The following is a 13,321-nucleotide window of genomic DNA, read 5'->3' as shown; positions in this document are numbered from 1 at the left end:
CTAATACAAACCGGTTTTTGCAATCTGAATTCTACGGTTTACCAAAAAAACCAGATTTTTTTTTTGTTATAACAAAAACAAAATATTTTGGATCTGTAAACAAAAAAAAATCGAAAAAAAAAACTCTCCGACTCGAAAGAAGAGGGAGAGAGAGAGAGAGAGAGATGAAGAAGTCGGTCGGAGCAGAGAAGAAGAGAGTGAAACGATCATCGGGATCTGCATCCACCTCCGTTAGAGATTCTGGTTCCGATGCTCAACCTAGGGTTCGTTCTCCTCTTTCTCATTTTTTTCTCTGATCCATTTTGTAAAATTGTGTTCTTCTTAGGTTACGTTTTCTTAAGTTTGATCTGTTTCAGTCTCTGATCGAGCGTGAAACCTCTGATTATATGAATTAATGGACTTTTTCATGATTATTTTTTGCTAAATTGTATGTGAATGCGCATAAATGTGTGTTCTCTTTTGGATTTTTTTGAGCACATTTTTACTGTTTTGTGGTTCTGTGAGTTGTGAATTATACCTGTGGAATGTTAAATTGATTCACTGATATGGCCAAAGTTTGTTTTTTTAAGGCCTTGGTAATGTGAAATGATGATTGCATTGAAGTTAATGTTTTGTCCATATGCTTAATTTTGTTTTGTTTTTACATTGTCATTTCCTTTACTAGAAGAAAGCTGTGAAGAAGGATACGTTTCAGTTGTTTGCTGAGAAAGTTAGAGACCACAAGGGATTAGAATCCAGATGGGCTGTTATGGAGCAAGCACGAGTTGAATACTTTAGAGGCAAAGATTTTGTGAGCTTTATGAAGAATAACCCTGATTTGAAAGAGATTCTTGAAGAAGATAAAGACCTCGATACAGACGATATTGCCAATGTTTTGTTGGGAAAGAACCTTTTGGTCCGCTGTGATCGTGTTACTAAAACTCTTCGTCCTGGGAAGAAAAAGCTCTCTACCTGGCCTGCTCATCTCGAGATTTTCCGTGTAAGTTGAAGTTACTTTCTTAGAGAAAAGCTTCTGTTGAACTTGTTGTCTTGTCATATCTTTTTAAACATCCTTTTCCACTTACTACACAAATTAATTCAACAGCATCATTCCTCTTTGGTTCTTGTTTTTTTTTCTGGTTAAGATATGCATTCATTAGTGCAAGTATAACAGCGTTTTGATTTCATTATTTCCTTTGTAACGCAGGATGATCAATCTTTCTCTGAAAATGATGCCTTTTTTGCATGGACCTTCGAAAAAAGACATCCACTATGGCAAACACTTTTGTCCTTCTTCTGGCCTGTATTGACTCTCGCAATTTGTTTGTTTCCTGTGTACCCACACCGTTGCAAACTAATTGTACTCTACTCATGCGCGGGCATTCTTTTGATGATTCTCTCTTTGCTTTTCGGTAAGCTCTTCACATTTAAACTGGTTGATGTGGGGTTTGGGAGTGTCTTTCACCCGTTATTGGCTCTACATCTGGTTTTCTTTTACCATTGAGCATTGTTAGAATAGCAAATTACCACTATGCAATGCTAGACAATGATTTACTAGATATGGATACCTAACTGATTCAGGTCACCAGTTAGGGGGTCATATACTTATGTAGTTTTAACTTGGTTTATACTAAGATTAGTCCGTCTGGATTTCCTATTGCAGTGAGAGCAGTTGTTTTCGGTGCTATGTGGATTCTTTTGGGAAAGCGTGTCTGGGTCTTCCCCAACATTCTAGCCGAAGAAGCCACATTGAAGGAACTGTTCCGTTTCTGGCCAAAGAAAGACGAGGAAGAACCACCCAAGTGGACATCTCGACTTTTCTACACAGTAGTGGCTATTGTTGCTGTCATGCTGCTTAGGCACCATGCCCCTGATGAAGCTGCTCGGGCCAGGTATACACTCCCTTCTTATATCCACCTCTATATATCGCTTTAAACCGCTTTAAAAAGAAATTTGTTCTCCTTCTTAGTAGAACCATATCTAATCGCTTCAGGTTCTGAGTTTTTGGATTTGGTTGCAGTAGAGGTTGAATTGTGATGAGTTTTGTTCATACAGGTACCAAAGAAGGATGTCTAACATCATTGATGATGTCCTAGAGTGGTCACCAAAGCTAGCACTTTCTGGTTTGATGGAGAATCAGCAACCTGTGAATATCACAGATGCGGCTAACAACTCCTCAGATGCAGCAGGTCCTGACCAGACTGAAGATGCTGACCTAGATGAAACTCAAGGTGAGGAGGAAGCTGATGGTTGGACTGACCCTGATCTAAAACCATAAAAACAAATATAGAAACGAAAGTTCATTGTAACAAATAAGTCAGCTTTAAGTGACCAAGACGAGGTGAGTTCTTATAAGAAAGTCTTGAAGATTTTGTGGTACATTTTACTCTTTCATTTTGGCACACTCTGGAATTTAGTTTTCAATCACATAGTTTTGTATTTAAAACTTCAAAACTCAGTCAAAAGCTCTATCAGTGGCTAAGAAATGTTTACTTAATACTTAAGAGAGAGTTGACAAAGAAAAGCGGCAACATTTGAAGTATTCCCAAACTGAAAAAAAATAAAGACACAAAGCTACAAAAAGTATTTGTACAAAATAAGAAAAAGAAAAAAACTCTTCAATGGCTGCTACCAAATAAGCCAACAAAGAGAAAGCCAAGAATGAATTGCCGCCTTGTGAGGTCATTTGATGGCTAGACGAGCTTGAGAAGGATGGTTCGAGGAAAGGCTGTTCCATTGCTGCCCTGAACACTCTCCTTCTTCCCTTCTATTATAGGCTGAGCTCTGCATCTCATCTCCCTGAGGTGTTCTATACTCAACATTCCAAGCTTCACCTTGATCAGAATTAGATGACGTCGGGGACTGAGTAATACTACCACTGCTCTTTTCTTTGGCTTTGCGCTGTGAAGCTTCGGTGTTGGTTTTCTTTGCAAACCGTCCTCCAGTACCCCTTGGCCTCCTCATAGCATGTTGATGCCGAGATTCATGGAGATAAGGCTGTGAACCACGCAAACAAAGAAAAAGATGCATTAAGCAGTGTAATGTATTCACATTGGGATCAGAGATCTCAGGAAACTAATACTATTCATGAGAAGACGCAATTTACCTTTCTGGATTTTATTAGCTTCTTCTCTAACTCGGCCTTGGCGCGTGCCTGCCTTCGCCTCAGAATCGCCTGGTACTGTTTAGCATTCACGAAAACTGGTTCTTGTGCCATCTCAGGAGGCAGTGGCATTCTTGAATGAGGCATCCCACCATATGGAACAAAACCCTGACAGGGAAAGTGTTATTTATCAGAAACTTACATGGAAACTTAACAAAATAAAAGAGCCATAGAAACCCTGTTGATAACCAAATGCATTTCCCAATCTCTCCAATAATAAACTGCAACTTTAAATCATAATAGATATCAAGAACAGTGTTAGGCAATTATAACCTCGCTAGACTTCAAACCACCTACAACTACAAGAATATTTTTTAACCTGCAATCTCACATTTCACACCCAAATAGCCGCCATGAATTATGGTAGACGTACCATCCAAACATGTCAAATGATCAAATCAGATAGTCTCAACAGAGAAAATTAGCTGAGGCTTCAGGAAAGCTTATAAAATAGTTTGGAAACAGAGTCATATATACCAAGGGATGATGTCCATAAGCTCCCATCACTCCTGCATAATAAGGATCCTGGTATGGATTTGAGGATGTCCATCCCTGCATGATTCATAACCAAACCAAACCGTTAGCAACCGTAGCTAAATTGTTTCCTAAAATATTTTATATCTATCAGCTAAACTAACAACTGAGTGGCCAACAAGTTGAGGGTGAGGAGGTTGATTGATGCAGGGATGCATAGGTTCTTGATTTTTATCACTGTAATCTCCAGCTGCAAATCAAAATAAAACCAACAACACTTATGGTGATGGAGAATTCAAAACAACTATAAGCAAATCCACAAGAGCGTAGCACCAAGAGAGCAAATCAATGCACCTGACTGAGGAGACGTTGCCACATTCGATTCTTTGTTAGCCTTATCATCTCTATTGGAAGGTGATTTCTGACCATTTGATTCCAATGTTATAGACTTAGAAGGTTTATCTCCAGCTTCCATAACAGAATTCGCATTGCAGGCAGCTGCTGCACGCTGCCAAAGGTTTAAACTATTTATAGAAGACGACGATGTTCGATGAACCTCTGAATCGATCTTTTCCCCACCGTCAGATTTTGAATGCATGTCTTCAATTCCCTATTCAAAAATCCAACTGTTAGTGATGACGTACGACTACCTAATCCAAACAGAACAACAACAAAAATCAAAACTTTAGCAATTTTGACTCCTCCCAATACTCAACGAAACAAGGAACAAGCAAAAACCCAGAAACGTTCAAAGATAGAATCCACCAAATCAGACTTAAATTTCGAAACTTTGAGAATTTTGAGAGAGGGAGAGAGAGAGAGGAAGAACAGAAGAAGACAAAACCCCTAGAAGGAAGGTATAAGCAGCTTCATGCAATCACAACAAGAACGATTTGAATAAAGAATCAACATACCATTCAATCTAAAAACGTAGGAGACCGTCTCGGAGAGAGGAGGCGTCCACGGTGATTTGAAGGATACGCTTCCGCCTTTGGAAGATGGAACGATCTGAGGAAGTTTCCAGTCAGAGGAAGGAAGGAAAAAAAAAAAAAGCAATTTTTATGGAATTGAATTTAATGTATTATTTAATATATTTTTTTGTTGTATTTGATCGTCGTAGGAGGAACTACCAAAAAGTATTTAAGTTTTTTGTTCTGTTTTGAATCTTGGTTGACACGTGCTGTCCACGTGAACGGCGGCAACACATCACTTTTTCAACTTATTTATTGGGGATGAATCTATTGAATAGAATAATAATTCGAGTATTGTTTAGTTTCTCTGGGCTTATTACCGGAATAAGGCCTTCTATTGAGAAGGCCCAACATCTTAACTTTTTTTCTTTCTTTTTGAACATCTTAAATTTTTGTAGATTAATCAAAAATGCAAAACAAAAGTTTATACAGACTTTTTTAAAAGAAGATACCTAAAAAATACCACTAAAATAAGTTTTTGTTTCAAAAGTATCATCATTAGGTTTTTTCCAAAGATATCACTACAAATTTTTTTAGTAGGAAAATAACACAAACACTACAAATGATTTTAAAGGGATTATAACTTAAAACAAATTAGGTTTTTGTTTAGTTTCTTGGATATAAGGTTTAGAGTTTGGTTTTTATGGTTTTTTATGAATGGTTAAACTGTAGTATTAATTTTGTTGTATTTTTGGAAAAAAAAAATTTAGTGGTATTTATGAATTGGAATTGCTTATGAATAAAATAAATAACATATTTTATTTAAAAGAATATGCGATTCATAACTTTTTGTAAAATGGAGTTATGTTCTGGTTATCAATCAAAAATTAAAAATACAATCATCATGATAAGTGTTTTTTTGTTCTTTGTGTCAAATCTTTCTTCTCCGTTTTTTTTTTCTTTTTGATGAAAATCTTTCTTATCCTCTGAGTCGTTTCTCAAGCAATCAATTAGCTTTTCTTTTTTTATAGATAAATTTTGGGTCTTTTGGCTTAGAAATTCCTTGTTTACTTTATGGAGTTTCGTTTTGCACATCTCTAATTCAATGACACTTTTGATTACTTTGACCATTGTATACTTTGACCATTGTATATGGATTTGTACATTCCAAGTAAAACGTAAAATGGTTGAGAATAATCTTTTCTGTTTTTCTAAAAAGAATGATCATTTCTGTATTATCGATGATGTGATAAAGATGTGTGTTTTTAACTTTTTTATGAAAAAAAACTATAGATGAAAAGAAAAAAGAGAGAAAGAAAAATAATGAGAGAAGCCGCACGAGTCGCTTCATTGGATTCCCTTGGCGGATGTTATCCTCTCTGGCCTCGACACTGTGGCCATCCCCACTAACTCTTCACATATTTCTCGTCTCTTTGCTTTCACTAATATTATAACATATCTTATATTTTCTAATTAGTGAACATTAGTTTACAACTTTACATGTTTGAAGTTAAAAGAAGTGGAACGAAAAGATGCATTCAATAAAAGTTTATATAGACACTAAACTTTGAGATATTATATACTTATTTGGAATTAGATTTCAGAAAACGATTGATAGTGGGATTTGGTTAGTGATATCATCCCCCATTATATATTACTTACACAATTAAAAGAATGTGCAGCATCTCATTAACTATATACTCTTTTAATTGATAGAGAGAAGGTAATAATAGTTTATTTAGAATTAGAAGTGTGTGCACACATATGCATATAAAATTTTACCTCTATATTATATAGTTGCTGAAGATTGACTTAGTAAAATTAATTTATGCTCCTTTCTATGCGGTGTTAATGTTATTGGACCTAAAACTCAGTGCGAAGTTCCATGTAGAAAGTGATTGTTTCTCAATCAAATATTTTTGTATAAATATCTGCATATATATATAAGATCAAGAACTTCCTCATTAAAAACGACTAACTAAGAAGTAGTACTTCACTTAACCGAATTTTTACTGTCAAGTGAACGAGGATCATGTACAAACGATCGATCAAAGCAAATAATGAACGAACTAGCGAGGAAGAACAACACATTAGGTGAAACCAAAAGAAAAACTCAATCCACATCAAAATTACAATAACTGACAAAGCTAATAATAATAGGCCAGAAATTAAAGTCAGTACTGAGTAAGAACCTAACACATAGCACTTAGAAAAAAGTGAAGCAAGAAAAGTATTAAATAACTAAAGGGGTGGTAATGGTATCAATTATAGTTTAAATCATAGTTGATTTCCGATATACCCTACCACAAAAACTCAAACCGACTTAATTCAAATCATCCCAAAAAGACAAGCGCCAAAATAATGAAAAAAAGAAAGCCAAACAAACCAAAATAGGAAAAAACATCTCATGAATTTACCAAAATGAAGATAACAAAAAACATCACACGAAATATTATAAGATACTCTTCGTTATTGTATTAACAAAATCAAAGAGATGAACTTTTGATCAGCTACTTATACTACTTTCTCTATCAAATCCTAACCAAAAAAAAAAAGCTAATTAATAACTTAAAAAGTTGTTCATCGATCGTGTGCGTTGACGAAGAAGAGCTCTATCTCCGGAGGAGCAAAGAAAACGATCTGCCTCCGTCGTAACACGCTATTCTGTGTGACTCTTTGCTTCTTAGGCGCCGGTGGACACGTCAGCATCTCCGGTATCCTAGACTTCTGAGCTTTCGGAGTACAACAACCGCCGCCGCCTGGTGAAGAAGCTAGCACCGTCGGGGAAGGAGAGGGAGGAGAAAACGAAGTCGTTGAAGAAGAACATGTAGACACAACACTAGATGCAGATGTTTGATCAAGAGTTGTACTGGTGTTGGTGCTGTTGTGTTGTGGAAGTTGTTTCTTGAAATGGCTTCTTGTGAGTATCTTATCAGCTCGATTTGGTTTTCTTGCTTTTTTTGATGCCATCTTTAGACCTTAACCAAGAGGGTTTTCTCAAAAAAGAAAAGAAATAGTAAGGTGGTTCTTTTTTTCTTTTTCTTTGCAAGGTTAGGTGAGAGACATAGAGAGAGAGAAGAGGAGACGAGAGTCGTTGCTTACTTGCCTACGTAGCATATATAGTATGAAAATACGAGTCAAAAACTTAGTGGGAGTGTCACTTTAAAGTTTCTAAATTTTGACTATCAAAAGTTTTTCACTGAGTCGAACAGAAAAAGGAAAAAAAAGTGATGGATTGATCTTTAAAAAGGTGAAAAGAGTATTCTCTTTAAGGATCAAGATAAACGCGTGTAATAAATATAGATAGTTTTATTTGCAATTTTAAAGACTATGAGCATAAGCATTAACAAGAATAGAGGTTGCCCAAGTGGTAATATCAAAGAAAGATATGTGCCAATGATATATTGAAAACTATGAGTTTTTAATACAAAATTAATTGACGATAAATATATTTATCCATATCATTTACATAGTATAATACTATAATTATTATTTTAGGATTTCAGATATAGGATCCTAATTATACCAGTAGAACAATAAAACATGGATATTTTTTGTAAGGTAACATACATGACGTCAAAAAGTCAAGTTAACAGTAGTGCCGGTGCACAGATAAAACAAGGATATCTCTGTATATGGTAACATACATGATGTCATAACTTCAGATTAACAGTGGTGGTGCTGGCTGGTGCACATACTTGAACCCTTTCACAATTCACATGGTGACTGTAACTTTTGGAAATAACTTGTAAAAAAAATTCCAATTTAATACATATATAATTGGTGTCGGACGAGAGAGAGAGTCTTCTCACACTGAGCTGAAGGCCCCCAAATTGGTTAAATATTATTTGGATTTGGATGCACATATGACCCGACAACGACAAACCGAGAAAATTGACCTTTTTTGCCCATTTCTCTTTATTAATTGTTTTCACTTTTTGAGTAGATGAGGTTACACTATTAACTACGTTTTCTCTCACTTTCTGCCGTCCAAATAGTTTTGAGACTAAAACGGTAAATTACTGGTCACATAAAACTTTCATAACCTTATTACGATAAACCAAATCAAGAACATCTATTTAAAAATATATTTGAAGACTAAAAAACAAAACATGGAGTATTACATTACACTGCATAAGAAAAGGAATACATTTTATATAAAAATAAAATAAAAATGGAATAGAGGGAAAATAGAAGAAAAATAATAAGATAAAAAAGTTAACACAAACTTTGATGTAAGAAGAAAATCACGTGGGCTGACATGCAAATTCAATGTAATACAAAGGATAAACTACTTATACGGTTCTATGTACGCCCGCCAACTAACTATTTTCTGATTTTAGTTGAGGTTGTTGTACGAATTTTACTATAAGTATCATTTATGCAATACTTTTTTCGTTGTTGGAAATCTTGAATTTTTAAAAAGATGAATTAAAAACTTTAGAACCCTTTTATAAACACAAAAAAAGTACGAACATATTGATGCGCGATTGGTTATTGTCATGGGATCCTAAACATAGGATTCACAATGCAAGTGGCATTCCGATAAGTCTTTGGTTTCACACTTAATAAACGAATTACAAAAAGTTCTTAGCAAATAGTAGAATATTCATATAAAAGTTTGATATCAAACTAATTAAATGTGTTACACAAAATAGCTATCGAAACTCTTTTAGAGAGGGCATATAATATTGGGAGATTATTAAACAACTAGACTATGTCATAACTCTTTTTGTTTCAGTTTAAGCTTTCATTACCATCGATTCTTGGATATATTGTATAACTCACCTTCGTCCTTCGGCCACCCACATATAGCTAACTCTTCCATTATAGCATATTCACACATCAAAATGATTAGTTCGTTTAATTTGTAGGCTTTTCAAAATATAACAATGATTACCTTTTCGCCAGCTATTTAAAAATACATTATTTCAATTATTTTTAAATTAGTGGCTACTATTGTGTATTTACAATGACTTTTGATATTGTTCAACTCATAAACATTTCAATTATAAAAAAAAACAAAAAACAGATTCCCCTTCATCAATGTTAAGCGTACACCAGGGTGCAAACGTTTGGTATAATCACACTAATATATAGTGTGATAACGCGAAAGTAGGTCAAGAACCGTGCATTTCTAATGGATGTCGATGTCCCGTCACAAAGCATACTTGAGAGAACCATCTTTAAATACTATTCTAACAATTTGTATTATAGTCTCTAACGTTGGTGATGATATGTATCTCCAAATTCCATCTTTCGATCTCCATCGTCCAAAGACAAAGGCTAAAAAGATGTGTCAGTGTGCTTCAATCCGTTGTGTCATTAATTACTAATTGGCAAAAGGTTATCATCATCGTCATTGGAGTTTAGAGTGGTTCTCTCTTGGATATAAGTTTAGTAATATGAACCTTAAGCTTGCTGTATTTTTACTGATATATTTTGGGATTCTATATGCTTGAAATGTAAACGTAACATAATCTGTGGTCGTAATTTTTTATTTGAGAATATAAGTTTTAGTTGTCGTACGATTTGGATAAAGATTGCAATGTAAAATCATTCTAATCCTATTCAGTCACAGTAGACTATTTACAATTACTTCCTATGTTATTATTGTTCAACTTCTTAAACAAATCAACTAAAACAATCAGACTCCCTCTCAGATGTGTACAAAGATGGCAGAATGATAAAGACATGAGATGCAGTTTAAAATTGGAAAACCCCAAAGTTTCTGCTGCTTGCATAATGATATTTCCAGAATCGTGCTAACAAGTAGTTTGATCTAGCCGTTCATTTTTCTGATATTATTACCTGGTCAGTTTTAGATGTGGTAGTCGAAGTGAAAAAAGGGCAAGAAACAATACCTAACAAATAACAACTATTCTACCATTTGTATTATACTGTCTATTGATACATATATGTCCAATGGTTTTGTCCCTACATCTATATATACATTTTTTTGAGATATTTATAAAATAAATCATGGAGTTGACACTTATTTACAGGTATGCCATTGACATTAAATAATTAATTTAATAAACAAATTAATTATATTTATGTTTGATTTTTTTTTTATAGAAACTAAGTGTTTTTAAAAGGTAAAAAACATAATTGTAAATATATACAGATTTTATTTCCTTATTTTATAAGGAGGTGAGTGAAAAGGTATTGTTCTTTAAAAATTTGAAAAACTGATTTGTTAAAAAGTGACTTTTAGCCTCACATACTATATTTTACTTTCATGGGTTTCGTATGATGAGTTTTTGCAGATTAAAAATCTTTGAACATGTTGCGTGATCCGCCTAGCATGGCGGGTTTGGACTATAAAACCAACACTAAAACTATTAGTTTATTTTATATATTATAGATTTGTAGTCATAGTTTGGAAAATTAACTTATAAATTATTTAGTATATGAACTACAAAATATTACACATACTACAACACATTCTTAATATTCCAACAAAAAAAATTGTATACACATAAAAATATACACTAACATACCATATAGGCATATACCTTTGTTTAATTATAGAAAACAAAACTAAGTGTTTTAAAACTTTATATTCTATCTAATAACAAATTTAATATAATTAAGTTATAAACTAGATAAAACGTAAGAAGAAGAAAAAATATTCTAAACAAAATTACAAATTAATTAAATAAAATTTAATTAATTGGGAATTCAAAAACTAAATAAATTAAAAAATATTATTTAAAATACATTAATTTATAATTTAGTATAAAACCTAGTATAAAATAATGTAGGAAGCATTGTTAAGAGAATCGATTCATACCCTTCCACAAAACCAAAAACAAAACTAACAGTAACAAAGAACATATATATACAGAGTAATGCTCCATACTGTTTTTGTTTTGTCACGAAAGTAAAATATCAATGAAGACAAATTGCTTTTACTAGTCTGTTTAGAAATTACTACAAAGATTCCAAAACGATTCATCTTTTCAAGGTTTCTGACGACCTTGAGACGGTGACGGTATAACAACATGTCCCTGAGACAAGAGTATCAATCAAGATTTCTCTTTCAACAACTTTAGTAAAGCCTAATGTTACAATCCAACAAGGGTTCTTACGATAAACAACACAAGTGGATCAAAAGATCATTAAGCACCCATTTGATTCAAAACTTACTTCTAATTGATTCCAGGTGCATGAAAAATCTTGACCAATAATACAGCACAACAAAATCTAAAGAATGGATAAAGACCCGCTAGTATTCTTGACCAGATAGTACATCAAAACCGGAACCCTCAATGCAATCGGAATTGTGATCTTAGGATAACCATTTAGAAGAGGTATGATGGAAAGTACCATGAGAGAGAGAGAGATGTTGTATCACCTTCCTCTTGATAGTGCCTCCTCTAACTCCTCAATCGATGAAGGAAACAATTCTATGTAACGGCTCCCAAGCGTCTTCCTATCCTTGACCATTGCAGCCCGTGACTCTTCCGCATTCCTAAACTCCACAAACGCTTCCCCAGTGGGTCTCCCTTCACCATTAACAGTAACATGAACAGAGTCTTCAGACAGATCAAAATCTTTAAAGAAGTCAAGTATGTCTTCCTTTCCCGCTGAGAACGGTAATCCTCTCAACCTCAAGATACCCGTATGCTCAATGTTCTCTTTCCCATCATCAGTAGACCTAGCCCTCTGCACATGTCTGCTGCGAGGTGGACTTGCACCACTAACTCCGCCTCCACCACCGCCATTTCCACCTCCACTTCCACCACCACCACCCCCACCCCCACCACTAGCCATACCATGGACACGAGATTCCGCAACCTCATTAGCAATAGCCTTATAGTACTCTTGTTTAGTACTCCTAAAAACTTCGACATATCTCCTTCCCATGTTCTGCCTGTTCTTATGAAGAGCAAAATCGACCTGGAGGGGATAACCAAGAACGCAAAAGGCTTCTCCAGTGAGCTTATTGTTCTTGTGAATAAACAAGACATCAACCACATCTAAACCGTGAAAAAACTCTACAACATCAAGCTCAGCGCAGTCAAAGGGTAAACCACGGAGTCGAACCACAGGAAAAGGAGGAGGTGGAGGAGGAGGAACAAAACCATAAGGGTTATACATAAAGCCAGAACCAGGATGAGGTCCATAGAATGGTCCAGGAGGACCTTGATCAATCATTCTTTGACGCTTTGGTCCCATCTCACGCCCATCAGGACCATCTCCATATCTAGCATTCACCACACAACATATCACAGCTAAAGTTCAAAACTTTCTTGAACAAACAACATCTAATTTAAAAACTAAAGCAAGACTTTTACACTACACCATTCAGGGAGAGAGAGATCACAGGTCAAATAAAAATCCGAAAGAAGAGAACAAAGTAACATTACCAGAAGATGAAATTGAAGTGATTCAGGATTGAATTGAAACCATACACAAACGAATACAAATAAACCCTAATTGCGGGAACTAATGAAATCAAAAATCATTGGCGAACAAATCAGAGATAATTATAGGGCTTACCCTCTGTAGAACATTATCTCTCCCTACGCTGTGTAGCCTGTTTTTGGATGATCAAATCGATTGGAATTTTCGAGGAGCTTCTTCTTCTTCTTCTTCTCCTTCTCTGAGCCTTGAATTCGAAACCGTGCCCTTCGAAATCTTTCTTGATTAAAAAAAAAGAAAAGGAAAAAAAAAAAAAAAAAATCAGAGAAGGAAAATAAAGGGTATTGGGCTTATAAAGGCTTGGGCTTTTTAATACATTCAAGATAATCTTGTTGGATCAGCCTTCGTGCTAATTTTGTTTTTT

General features: G+C 34.7%; 3 protein-coding genes and 1 non-coding gene across 5 annotated transcripts; 1 reads left to right on the top strand and 3 right to left on the bottom strand.

The window, feature by feature from the left end:
- Nucleotides 1-2,503, top strand: LOC104765982 (uncharacterized). 2 transcript variants are annotated; one of them, XM_010489776.3, is made up of 5 exons: nt 1-263; nt 665-979; nt 1,187-1,391; nt 1,643-1,871; nt 2,035-2,503. In XM_010489776.3, exons 1-5 carry the CDS (start codon nt 165-167, stop codon nt 2,255-2,257), a joined length of 1,071 nt encoding a protein of 356 aa, XP_010488078.2. In that variant the 5' UTR covers nt 1-164; the 3' UTR covers nt 2,258-2,503. The 2 variants fall into 2 exon arrangements, with proteins under 2 accessions (XP_010488078.2, XP_010488079.2); XM_010489777.3 differs by having other exon boundaries at nt 73-263; nt 668-979.
- Nucleotides 2,455-4,810, bottom strand: LOC104765983 (nuclear transcription factor Y subunit A-9). The gene is made up of 6 exons (XM_087501965.1): nt 4,531-4,810; nt 3,971-4,226; nt 3,781-3,866; nt 3,620-3,694; nt 3,086-3,250; nt 2,455-2,976 (listed from the first exon to the last, which is right to left on the bottom strand). The coding sequence occupies exons 1-6, from the start codon at nt 4,531-4,533 to the stop codon at nt 2,662-2,664; spliced, it is 900 nt and encodes a 299-aa protein (XP_087358091.1). The 5' UTR covers nt 4,534-4,810; the 3' UTR covers nt 2,455-2,661.
- A 1,985-nt stretch (nt 4,811-6,795) lies between these two features.
- LOC104765980 (cyclin-dependent protein kinase inhibitor SMR13) lies at nt 6,796-7,664 on the bottom strand. The gene has a single exon (XR_015591273.1). It is a non-coding gene; the product is annotated as a cyclin-dependent protein kinase inhibitor SMR13 (transcript).
- A 3,890-nt stretch (nt 7,665-11,554) lies between these two features.
- LOC104765979 (uncharacterized) lies at nt 11,555-13,240 on the bottom strand. The gene is made up of 2 exons (XM_010489774.3): nt 13,036-13,240; nt 11,555-12,739 (listed from the first exon to the last, which is right to left on the bottom strand). Exons 1-2 carry the CDS (start codon nt 13,047-13,049, stop codon nt 11,884-11,886), a joined length of 870 nt encoding a protein of 289 aa, XP_010488076.2. The 5' UTR covers nt 13,050-13,240; the 3' UTR covers nt 11,555-11,883.
- Between the last annotated feature and the right edge of the window lie 81 nt (nt 13,241-13,321).

Source organism: Camelina sativa, chromosome 19 (assembly GCF_030686135.1).
Source record: "Camelina sativa cultivar CO46 ecotype springtype chromosome 19, ASM3068613v1".
Classification (NCBI taxonomy): Eukaryota; Viridiplantae; Streptophyta; class Magnoliopsida; order Brassicales; family Brassicaceae; genus Camelina; species Camelina sativa.
The sequence above is the reverse complement of the archived record's forward strand: the minus strand, read 5'-3'. Positions and strand labels throughout refer to the sequence as shown.